This window comes from Polyodon spathula, chromosome 6 (assembly GCF_017654505.1).
Source record: "Polyodon spathula isolate WHYD16114869_AA chromosome 6, ASM1765450v1, whole genome shotgun sequence".
In the NCBI taxonomy this organism is placed as follows: domain Eukaryota; kingdom Metazoa; phylum Chordata; class Actinopteri; order Acipenseriformes; family Polyodontidae; genus Polyodon; species Polyodon spathula.
In genome coordinates this window covers 18,881,363-18,894,334 of record NC_054539.1, presented here as the reverse complement: position 1 = coordinate 18,894,334, position 12,972 = coordinate 18,881,363, and the positions used below count along the sequence as shown (strand labels likewise).

At 35.6% G+C, this 12,972-nt stretch overlaps 1 protein-coding gene across 2 annotated transcripts in view; it reads right to left on the bottom strand.

Annotated features, from left to right (window-relative positions):
* The window catches only part of esr1 (estrogen receptor 1), a 33,300-nt gene that overhangs the window by 12,582 nt on the left and 7,746 nt on the right, over window positions 1-12,972 (bottom strand). For both annotated transcript variants that reach the window (XM_041252414.1, XM_041252415.1), the window contains one exon: window positions 9,613-9,939. In XM_041252414.1, the coding sequence (XP_041108348.1) occupies window positions 9,613-9,939 (327 nt within the window). The remainder of the gene's footprint in view (window positions 1-9,612; window positions 9,940-12,972) is intronic.

The window sequence follows — 12,972 nt, the reverse complement described above, 5'->3', positions numbered from 1 at the left end:
CTGATTTCACAGATGAAGCAAAACATTTAAGAATCAATGAATCAATGAACATTTAAGAATTATTTCCAGTTTAGTTTTCCTCAAGGAGGGGTGGATCCACACCCTACAGACATCAATAACTTTCCTCCTTTCACCAAAAATGTTAACTCATAATTACCAACAAGCTCAATTTACCATAAACTGTCTTCTGCTCCCTAATTCTAAGAAATAAATGATCCAGTTCTCTTCCTAGTAACCAATACACTGTAAGGGAGAGAGAGGTATTTCCTCTGAGTATAGATTAACCCCAATGTGCCAGTTTTCATGGTTCACTTAAAAAATGTCATATAGAAGAAATAATATAGATTTAATTCATTGGCTCTCATTTCATTTTCAGTGATCTGACTGGCCAAATTAGTAAGTGTAATAATTAGAATTACAACGCATGCTAAAGTGAAATTAGAACGTGTACTAAATATTTGAAACATGTACTAAATAATGTGTTTTTGACCCAGGTGGCCCTCCATAGTATTTTGAAGTATAACACGATAAGACAGAGAGAAGACTTGACTGTACGTACACCACATTACAGTACCATGAAAAAGTATTTGCACTCTGTCTGATTTTATGCATTTTTTGCATATTGTTGACATTGAATGTTATCAGATCTTCAACCAAAATCTAATATTATTTTGATACTTATTTCATTTATTTATTAAAAACCAAGTTATGCAACACCCAATGCCCCCGTGTGAAAAAGTAATCTCCCCCTTAGACTCAATAACTGGTTATGCCACACTTAGCAACAATAAGTGCAATAAACACTTCCTGTAGTTATTGATTAGTCTCTCACAGCACCTTGAAGGAATTTTGGCCCATTCCTTCATGCAGAACTGCTTCAGCTCAGTGACATTTGCAGGTTTGAGCATAAACTTCTCGTTTCAGGTCTTGCCACAATATCTCAATGGAGTTTAGGTCTGGACTTTGACTAGGCCATTCCAAAACTTTAAATTTCTTGTTCTTCAACCATTCTGATGTAGACTTGCTTGTGTGTTTCGGATCATTGTCTTGCTGTATGACCTAGCTGCACTTCAGCTTCAACTCACGGATGGATGGCCTGACATTCTCCTGTAAAATTCTCTGATACAGAGCAGAATTCATGGTTCCTTCAATAATGGCACGAGCATTCACGTTCTTCTTAGTGAGTAGTGGTTTCCATCTTGCTACACTGCCATGAATCCCATTTTTGCCCAGTGTCTTTCTCATGGTGGAGTTATGAACACTGACCTTCGCCAAGGCAAGAAAGGCCTGCAGATCCCTGGATGTTGTTCTAGGGTTCTTTGTTACTTCCTGGATGATTTTATGCCTTGCGCTTAGAGATTTTGGCAGGATGGCCACTCCTGGGAAGATTCACTACTGCCCCAAACTTTTTCCATTTGGACAATACGGCTCCAACTGTGGTTTGGTGGAGCCCCAGAACCTTAGAAATGGCTTTGACCCTTTCCAGACTGATAGCATCAACAATTTTTTTCTGGTGCTTCTAGAACCTGTGTGCTGACAACTTCACTCTGATGGTAAGGGCCAAAGTTAATTAGATTTATATTGGGCAGGGCTGGCTCAAATCATGCCTGATTGTTATCCAAAATATTGCAAAAGTTAACCCTAATTATCTCTTTATTTGGGTTGAGTTAACTAGGTGGGCAATAACTTTTTCAAACTTGAACACCTTGCACACCAAACAAATGAAAGAAGCACTAAACTTTGGTGTAATTTTTTTTTTCTCAGACTCCTTCTATATACTACTACAACTCACAAAAAGATCTGACCAAATTCAATGTGAAAAAAGAAAATCAGACAGGGCAAATACTTTTTCATGGTACTGTATTTATTTATGTATTTATTTATTTGTTTGTTTGCTTGATTACAGTGGTGGCCAGATGTATTGCATCACTCTATTATTTTTACGATTACCAGTACTGCTTTGTCATCATATAGTTTGTTTTTCTATACACTTTTTACTGTGTTATTATTGATTTGCTATATTGAATTCTATAATATTTGTATACAAATAGGATTTTCTCTTCATTATACAATATTATTGAAAGTCAGGAAATATACAGTACATTATGTTTATTTGTAAAAAATGAAATGCATTTATTTATTTATTTATTACAGTGGTGGCTACATTTATTGCAGTACCCAAATATAGTTTGCTTTACAGCTATATCACCATCTATAGTTTGTTTTTCTATAGACTTTTTTGTTTTTTTACTGTTGATTTGCTATTCACATTATATTGAATGGCATAACATTTGCATATAAATATGATTCTCTTCATAATACAAAATTATTGAATATTTAATAAAAACAAGTGCATTTTTGACTTGTGCAAAATAGATTATATCATTGGAAACAGCTGCTTAAGGCCTTTCTGTGGATACATTGGGTTTTAATTTATGGTTGCCAAACACAAAGGGGTCATATTCATGCCCATATATGGTCATTCTATTTAGACAGGAAAGGGTTAAGGTGAGTGTGGTGAAGTAAGTTAAACAGTTGTCAATTACACCGTGAAATTCATTGAAAGGTCAAGCAACCATCTATCTCTTTGTGTTGGCCACCATTAAGGCTGCCACCAGCACGCTAGATAAGCTACGTACTGTTTTTATGCATTTAATTTAATGCGTAAAGAATATGCATAGCAATTTTGCTGCACAGCTTGGGTTCGCATGTCATCAAGCTTTTTTGTACTTTGTTGGTTCCTCGCATTTCAATGCTCAGTTGTGAATATACTGAATGCGGTAGCTAGAGAATGGAAATGCCAGGACAGTTAATTGTAGCCTGCCTTAGAATTGTCAGAAGCACCAATAAGTGGTGCGTATGTTCCCCATAGAATTCAATGTCCACTGCTCCTTGTGCACATGTGCAGGGCTATCTTTTTCTAGTCACTACACATGCTCTGCTAATTTTGTCAAAGCAGGTTCACGACGATTCAGCAGTTCTTGCAGTAATGCACAGCTCCTGTGGTAAAGCATGGAAGTTGAAGTGTTCTATTCCACACACAAAGGAAAAAAAATATTTTCAAACGCTGACACGCTATCATGATAAACAAGCAAGGAAATCTAAACTCCACACACCAGCCTCTGTGCATCCATTTGGCCGGAAGTTCTATCCTGTCAGGTGCACTGTGGCCATTGTAGTTTCTTAACAATTGCTTGTATACCAGTGCTGACACTAGTCCTGTATACAAAAATTTGGCAATTCAGTGATTTTCCAACAGATGGCAATGATGAGTTTGCTGCAATGTGGAAATGCAGGAGCGTTAACCAACCAATAAGGATGTAATTAAGCAATAACGATCAAGGCACAGGGCATTTCCTGGGGATTATTAACCATTAATTCGAGATGGACGCCTTTCTCCTGGACATTATTGCTATTATAAGCCATCTATAGGTAAAATACTTTTAATTGTGTGTTTCACAAGCTCTCGCTAATCTTTATTATACAGTAAGTGTGAGGTAGGCTAAATGTTTTGTGATGTAAATGTTTTGTGCTGTGTAGGGCATTTCTAGAGAATTATATCCTTAGACTCTACGATTACTACTACTGCAATAAACTGATGTAAAGAGGTTTACTTGTGCTGTAAAGGAGACTACTGTCTTCTTGCCAATCACGCTACAATAGTTCATGGATTTTTCTAAATGTTTATTACTAGTGAACTAAACTGAGGCGTTACACATTTAAAAGCAGGCATCCTTATACCATTCAATCATAGCTCTATGTTCTGTCCGCAATGAGCCACTAATATTATAGACAGAATAGAAAAGCACTTGCGATGGTGTCATTGTGACAATGACCTATCCCTTTAAAACTATCCTATCAATTTAAACCTTTTTAACATGAATGGCGCATGAAGAAACAACATCTCTTCATATGAACTAAGCACAAAGGAGGGTGGTAATGGAGGCTTTGGACCACACTAACAGCAGTTGCTCGGAAAACCAACTAAACGCTCAAAAATAAACTAAAATTAAATAACAAATGTTTCCACTAGAAGTCTTTTTCAATATCTTGTCTTCAATGGTATTTTGACTTTCACTCACTTGATCCTGTTTACTAGCAATGAAATTTCCCTGTGATCCTACTTTTTAAGTCTTAACTACCTGACCTGGAGAAAAACTACTGAGTCTATAGTGTCTCCATGATCTTGTTCTGTTTTCTCTGTACCAGGAGTTTCATTTGTAGAGTAGCAGCATACCATTAGAGATTGAGGTGCTATAACATTTTCAACACCAAACAATGCAAGTTTTAGTTCCTGCAATTTTAATGACATCTACTTCTTCACAAAAATTCTTGATGAGCTAATGAGTAGCACTCAAGTAACACTACTTGTATTACCAATCCAAGAGTTAGCAAACTCCCTGACCTGCAATTAAAATGTGCATGTTACATCTGGTGCTATCAAAGTGTACAGTTTAATTTTATTACGGTTCTAAAAATAACTCTAAACATGTCAACAAATTTTAATAAAACACAAAAGGTCAGAATTACAAACTTTTTATTTAGCTCCCCTTATGAAAGTTTACTATGATAAACAGTGTGGTAAAAGCATATACAACCGTAGTAAAGCATAATAAAAGCTCAATGAAAGCGCGGTAAAGCACAGGCAAGCATGGGAAATCACTGTAAATTATGGAAAAGCATGGTAAAAACAATGGTTATTCATCTAAAATCACAATAATTGCATAATACAAGCACGAGAAATTCATGGATGAATGCAAACTCACTGTACAACTATACCATAGTAACCTTTTTTTCACGTAACTCATTCTATAGGGTGTGCTGAAGACCACATCACATTGTGTACATCTTTACAAATGTATTGACTGCAAATATTACATAAAATATACCAATTCTCCTTTTGTAACATACTTGCCAATTTGTATTACTTCAATATATTAAACCTGTACTGTAACATTGAAACTGAAATATTATAGTTATGAAGCCATAGTATGCAGTATACTGTTTAAAAAATACATTCCCTCTTCTGCCCTGTGGCAGCAAAAGTGGTCATGTCACTGGGTTTTCACAACACACAAGAACTAAACAGGCCTAAAAAGGACATGTTTATGCTGAGCTGCATGTACTAGTGTATTGTCTGGCTAAATTCAATTTAAACCCACAAGCATTTACCAACAATAAAGAAAACAAATATATACGAAAAAGGACCATGGTTTTTCATTCATTAAAGAAATGGCAGGGAAGGCAAAATTATGACCATTAGCTGTCAAATCCAATAGCATTTTGTATTTTTCATACGCGTCCTTTGAGCCAAAGCCAGTTTTGTAAAAACATGCCTCTAAAAGCTTAGCTTTAGATTAAAGAAGAGGACATAGGAATTAATTGCAGCAATTTCTTTCAACATGTCCTTGAAGGATACTATGTAGGAGCAGTGGGTCAGGAGGAACAAATGAATACTGATATTCTTTTCAAACTCGTTGTGAAAGGATGCAAACAGGGTCAAAAGTACCATGCACTCCAGAGCCATTCCGCCACCCCAATATATCCAGACTGTTGCGGCTTGCTGACTTAGTGATACATTTTGGTACTGACACAGAACAAGCCATGGCATCACAATGACATCATAACAAATGGTTGAATAGGCCCCTGTGGCAGTGTGCACCGCTCCTGTGTGTATTTTGTGTTATATGTTGCGTGTGGTGTGTTAATGTTGATGTATAGATATTGCTGAACAGGATATAAATGGGTCCGTGTAGCACAAGTGATTTGAAATATATAGTTGTATTTAGGCATGGGGATTGCACAAATTAGTTCACATGCTGGGATTCAAGTGTATAACTAATTAGCAATTGAATCCCAGCACAACAGTGTATATAGATGACGATTCACTCACTCAGGGTTGTGTGTTCAGGGCGAAAGAACAGGAGAGAGTGAGGAGACTTAAAATAAAAAGGTAAAGAAAATAATAATACTTACAGCCATTGCTATGTCTTGCTGGAGGACCAGCACAATACTTGTTTGTTTAGTGTTCGTCCCTTTTGGTTAAGTGTCTGTTAGTTTTGTTTGTCTATTTATTTTGGCCCAAAGTGCTATGTTCTGTTTTGTTCAGCATTTTTATTTTCTGTGTGTTATTAAACAGAACATATAATGGCTGAATACCAACAATGGTAGGTCAGAATGTTGCTGCTTCACAGAGAAAGGTTACAGAAAAGAAACACTTGGAAATATGTATCAAACAAAAGATTCCCATAACAAGCTGTATATGCGGCAAACACCTAGAGTCCCGCATCAGAAACCCTGCTTTAGCTAACTAAAGTCTATATGTTTCATTGGTCACAGGTTACTTTTTATGCAAAGAATGATCATTCAGGTTTATATTTAACACTCAATCAAACCTATCTGACAGGCTGTCCAAAACAAGCTACATAAGAATTCAGGAATCCACTTCACATTCTACCATAGGCTCCAACAGAGCACTAACAGCTGATTCCAATTAGTTTCCAGCTTCATCTGTAACACACATCACATGACAGGCATCATTATGATTGATTGTCCACTTGATTGTACCTGTACTACACTGCTCTCTTGTAATTTCTACATTGTGAATAAATGATTTTCACTGCTTCTTGAGCATGCACTTCTCTAAAGATATCAACAAGTGAGCATAGATCACAAGAACATAAAAAACACTCAGCAGGAAGATGCCACGCCAACACTTCAGATACAAAAAATAAATAAACCACAGGCTAGATTCCAACCTGCTGGATGGCACTGGCATAATGCAGATAATGTACAACCTAACTGCAATATAGGCTCAAAGGGGGAAATTCACATTTACTCATTAGCACAACTATTGTCATTAGCGCAATTAAGGTACAAACACTATTTACGTTTCTATAACAAGTAATAAACAGTTAAGACTCACAAGTCTTAAATAAAAGGCCTTGTTTATTTCTGATTTGCAGCTTTATTGGGTGGGTTTTTGCTATCTGAAAAAAGAAAAAAAAAAACATGCTGATAATGATTTGGTGTAAATAGAATCTGGCCCTATATGTAAAATAATAATAATAATAATAATGTTCCTTGATCAGCTGGCATTAATGCAGATCATAATCACAATGATCAGAGGAAATTGTGTGTTATTTTATTCCACACTATTTTTGGTTTTCACTGTGTGCTTTTCCTTTTAGCCTCATTGGTGGCTATGAGATCATTGCTTTGAAATATAAAGTATGTCTGACTAGAATAAATAAATGTCTGAAATATTCTGTGTCCCCAGAACCCTCTATGTATCTACTTAGTGGTTTAAAAGTACTGGCCATTAGTTTAACTTTTTTTCCCAATCAGATTTAGATAGCAATAGTTCAGCCTATCCACACGTACATAAATACTTAAAAAGTACACAGCCTGAAATCCTTCTCCAGTGTCCTGCTCCCTCTGTTCTCATTAACTGCTCTAATGATTAATTATAGCCTAGACTCTGACCTTAATTCAAAATACATAATCACTCACATCAACAGTACTTACTATTGTTAGTCTCTGAACATTTTAGTTCGGGTTATTTTATTTTTTTTTCCATTTACCTCTAAATCTGTCCTTGGATGTGCCACTAAGGGCAGTTTTCAAAAACTAAGAGGAATTTGAGTGCATTCCTTAATTTTGATCAGTTGCATTGCAAATGCATGCACAACATGTGATATATTTAATTTGACAATTTAAGCAAAGAAGTTACCAAACTTTACACACTATGTCACACTTACATTTCTATACACATTTTGGGGGTATGTGGAGGTAAAGGACAATACCTAACCTTAGTATAGGGTTTCAGACTCGACTGGTGTAGATATGCATCAACCCCCAGGGAGCACGCTGTCAAGTTAAAAATTGTGAGTTTACTAAATGGGTGTTTATGTTATGTTACTGGTTTACGGTTTCTGTCACTTTAGGCTGGGTACAGTAGAGTTAGTAAGATGGAGAATACGACTGATATGGAATCCTGTCAGTCACAAAACGGGGGACTACAGATAAATACTGGTGGAGGGACTGGTGGAGGGACTGGGGAAGGCCAGAGCGACGACAGCAGGTTCAACTAGCTCAGGTGCGCCAAGATAGAACATTAGAGAGAACTCAGCCTTTGTGAGGATAGTGGATAATACCTCAGATTAATCCCTGCATGGAATTTAGGGTGTAAAGCTATTGTCAGTGTGTGCTTAGAGGACAACCACACTGTGATTAACCTCCCCAGTCAAGACCACAATTTGTCCTCTAGAGATACTCTTATTATCAATAGTCACAATGAGTATGAGATTATGAAGGTGTTTCATTTGTCCAAACCTAATGATTTTTGGGGATAAATGTGTGTCATGCAACTGGCAGAATTATGATTAAAACACACCTACGAGCCCTAAAACACTCCTCACAAGTCAGTGTAACCACTTAATAAGAGTGACCATCAGTTTTTTTCTATAAATGTGAAATTAATTGAACATGCAAAAAAAGTCCCCATATTGTTCCTTGTACAACATTCCCAATATGCTAATCAAATTTGTCACTGTTTTGGTGGAGAAATATGGTGGTAATTTACGACAGTTTTCTATCCTTCTCAGTTTGGAAAAATAAACTAAAACACATAAATAATAAGAACACTGAGTTGCCTATTTTGTCAGTTCACAAAACATTAGTGCCAACAATTTTCTTTCCCTGAAAGGTTTATGAACCATAAAATGAGAACACAATGCTAAGTCAATTTTAGGGTTGATAGGTAAGCATGGCTAATGTAGCATTTTCAAAATGTCTAAACAAGGCAGCTATTGCAATACAAAAGTAAATCATTAGCAGCAGCCATTAGCATGTCTCTACATTTACTATAACCCCCACCCCTACAGTGCACTGATGTAAAGATAATATATCACTGAAATTACTGAAGTTTTCCAAGTTATTCCTAGTGCATTCACATTGGTGTGATAGAGCCCAAAGAACAGATGGGCTTTTACTTTGTAATAGTACAGCAGCTCCATATTTCAATCTTGACAAGGATCAACTGTGCCTATTAACCTAACCTATATAAGGCTTATGTTTCATGTTTTACCTGTTTAATATATTATTATGTGTGACAGTGATATAAAAAAGAGGTTCACATTAATTAATTAATGTGTTGAAAATCGTTGTTTGTTTGTTTTTATAATCATGTTGTTAAATTAATAAACAGATTTTTTTGAAGAAAATCTAATGTCAATACAAATATGTCAGTTCAAATGGGGTTAATGTGTTTTTTGGTGGATACAATTTAGATAATGGCAGTGGTCTTGGGTAGCTGAGTCTTCAGTAACATGATGGGTATTAAGGAAAGCAACCTATAGCAAGTATTTCAACCATAAACCTGTGCTTAGCAAAATTAAAAGCCAGCCAGTAGTCTCTAGATGAGTCGAATTCAACGATTTCAAGTCAAACCAGCAAAAACAAAGTAGGTTCATCATAATGTAAAATGTTACCAAGAAAGTTTTTAAAATAAATGTACTGCATCAATGACATGTAAAAAAAAAAGTGACAAATTTGAAATAAAAAAATAAACTAATACAAATGATAAGATGCTAACAATCCACCTTCACTTACCTGGTATCTTTTTTGCCCATGCTATCATGTGTACCAGTTCCTTGTCAGCCAAACTGGTAAGTATATGTATCATAGAAGCCTCAGTGTATGGTGTGTTGTGGTTCTGTCTTGAGTACTGTGTTGGAGGTTCTGCTTCTAACAAATGGAAGAGGACCTGATCCACCGATAGACCCAGTGCGCTGTTCTTCTTCCCATTGTTGACAGGTGTGGGCTCGAGGGTCAGAGTTAGCCTTCTGTTATGGCCATTGACATGCCTCTTCTCATCCTGCTCACTTGCTTTGCGCTTCACTTTCAGCATATGTCGCCCCCTATGGTCTTTACGCACTCCTGTAGAAAACACACAGACCTATTAGTGATTTTAGCAGTAGTAATAGCAGCAGTAACAGTCATAGTACAATATTATACACACTTCATAACTGTGTTTACTAATCCAGCTATATTAAGCATTGTTGTTGCAGCTTCTCCTCAAACTGAGACTGACTAATGTTCTTAATTCATGTTTATTATTATTATTATTATTATTATTATTACTACTGAATTAATGAACGATGCAAAATTATTTTTAACCTTCCTGGGAAATGTCTGTTTCTCTGACTTTTGGCTTGATTACAACTCTACGCTCCCTATGCCTTCAGTGAGTATGTTGGTTTACAGGAGTGAAGGGACATTCAAATTGAGGAGAAAATGGGGACACATTCCTAGATGTGAAATTCATAAAAACTTGAAAAGTCCCAATTTCAATAAAATTGTAAGCACACTGATAAAAAACAGATAAATGGCATTTACTTTCCATAAGTCATAGTCTAAATCAGCTGGGAAATAAAACTAAATAACAACACATCTTCAATAATCTGTTAAAAACAAGACTGCCAAGTTTCTCTCAGTAAGATGGTATTGTTCTAGTGCCTTAAATCATGAAGCAAAGCAACACTGATTCAGCACTGGTGTCATCCACTCATTGAACCTGAGTACACATTGCTGGCAGCTTCTAACTCAAATGTGGCACTTTATTAAAGGCCTATCTTTATGTAAGTAATTTTCTATTGTGTTATCATGTATTATAACAAATCAAATACACCAATACTGCATATCAGACTGCAATCTCTTCTCTGTGTTTAGTTGACAAAACATTTGAGTTTTACTCTAGTTGGATCTAATTAAGTTAAATATTTCAAGATTTAAAAGCAACAACAACAAATATTTTAAAAGGTTGTGTACAAAAGGACCCAAAAGTCCCTAGCACTATTCATTAAACAATCTGCAAATCCAGTTACTAAAATGTTTATATTAAATTGTATATATATATATATTATATATATATATATATTCTATATATATATATATATATATGGATGTAATGCATTACGTGTTGTTTTTCCAGTTCTTAATATATTGCTCTTGAACTTCTTGTTCTCTAGCTAAATACAGAAATGTTTGCAGGCTGCTTAGCAACCAGAAATCTTGCTATGTTTGCTATGGGTACCGGAGACACTGAGAGAGACACACAGAAAAGACGAACTGGAGACCAAATCAATTACAGAGGATAAGCAAAATGTGGTTTCAAAAGAAAATCTATAATTAGATATTGATGGATGTGTACTTCTTTATGTTATCATAGGTGACTTTTTACTTATTTATGATTTTATAAACTAAGCGACATAACAAAGTGATAAGACTAGAACATGTGGCTAGAATACATGGTTCAGTGCTGTAGCCATCTGATTAACTGCTTTGCTTTAATTCAAGTTAAATGAGTTAAAGGAGATGCCTGTGGTATATAGTTCCCTTCTCCTTTCAAATACTTCCTGATCCCCAAGAAATCAAATAATGTGATAATCTTTTAACTCTGTTGGCTTCAATTGCTTTATACTATACTACAGACCTGTGGGATTAGCAAAGTTTGCATTGTCCACTACATTATGTACATTTTTTATAAATCAGAAAGTACTCAAAAGGTATCAGGTGGATTCTGATATAGAGAAAAATGATTACAAGTCAATACTGTAGCATCAGGACTGATGGTGAAAAAACTAAATAGAGGCTCCTGAATGACCAATCGGTTTTTATTCACTGCAAGAGGGTGTCCCAGTAAATCACAAGACCAGACTGGATTCATTTCAAACCCTGTTTATGGTCTCTTTGCCACTGTTTTTTTTTTTTTTATAGAACCTTGAGCTCAGTCTATTGATTTGCAGCCTTTCTATTGTTTCCTATCGTGACCAGTATTAATGAAGGTACCACAGGCTGTTCGCATAAACCGGATGCAGGCCTTTCTTGACTAAACTAAACTAAATTAGTCCAAAACAACAATATAAATTTGAAATAATTTCAGACATTTTAAAGTTGTTATAAAACGAGTGCCGGTTGCATTATTGTTTGAACTACTGAAGCACTGAAGGCATAATTACCAATTTTGGAGACAACAGTGCAGCAGTCTTCTCTTCTTCCTCTGGTCTAACTAAAGAGCTAAATAAGACTTTTTTATACCTAACCTGTGCTTATATGTTTCTTCAACAATTCGTTCTTTTTGTAACAGATCCCGTACCTTTTCTCTCTTGGTGCTTCTAATTTCAGAATATAAAAATACTCACAATCCATGCATTTGACATGCACACATCCTGCTAATAAAATATATTACTGCAAGAGATTACAAGACACAGACATTGGTACAGAAGAGTACAAGTCACCTACAACCAGCGTCATAACCAGAGCTGGCATTCTACCAAGGTCAAACTTAGGTTTCAAGCTATAGCTGGCAGTATTTATATGACTGCTTGGTATTGACTATTCAACCTGCAAATCTATGTTACACAGCAAACCAACAAAGAAAATGTGGGAGTCTTTTGTACTTTACCAGAATTTTTACATGACCATCAGCATTGATGATGCAAAAAAAACAACCAAGGACACGACCCCTGCGTCCTCATAGCTAGTTACGGCCATGCCTACAACTTCCATATATCATACCCAAATGAGGAATGTGTCCTTTTTCAGTAACTTTGAGTAAGTTTGCCTTTTCATTGAGTTAAATAAAATACACATGCAAATCACAGCAACGTCTAAAAAAGAAAATAACACAAAACAACAGAATAACAAAGCCTCATGTTATAACAAGCAAAACACAAAATGCATGTGTAAGTATATAAGGTAATTATCCATTATCTACTTGATATTATACGTACGGTTTTATGCCACAGTGAAGCTATAATTTAAAAATAAATTAAAAATACATGTTATTCCTTGCAGAATCCACAAGTTATAAACAGTCTACAGTTTGTCTGCTCTATTGTAAAAAAAAAAAAAGTTTATTCTTCTCATTACAGTAACGATATGATTGATTTACCTCAATTATAGCCCTGA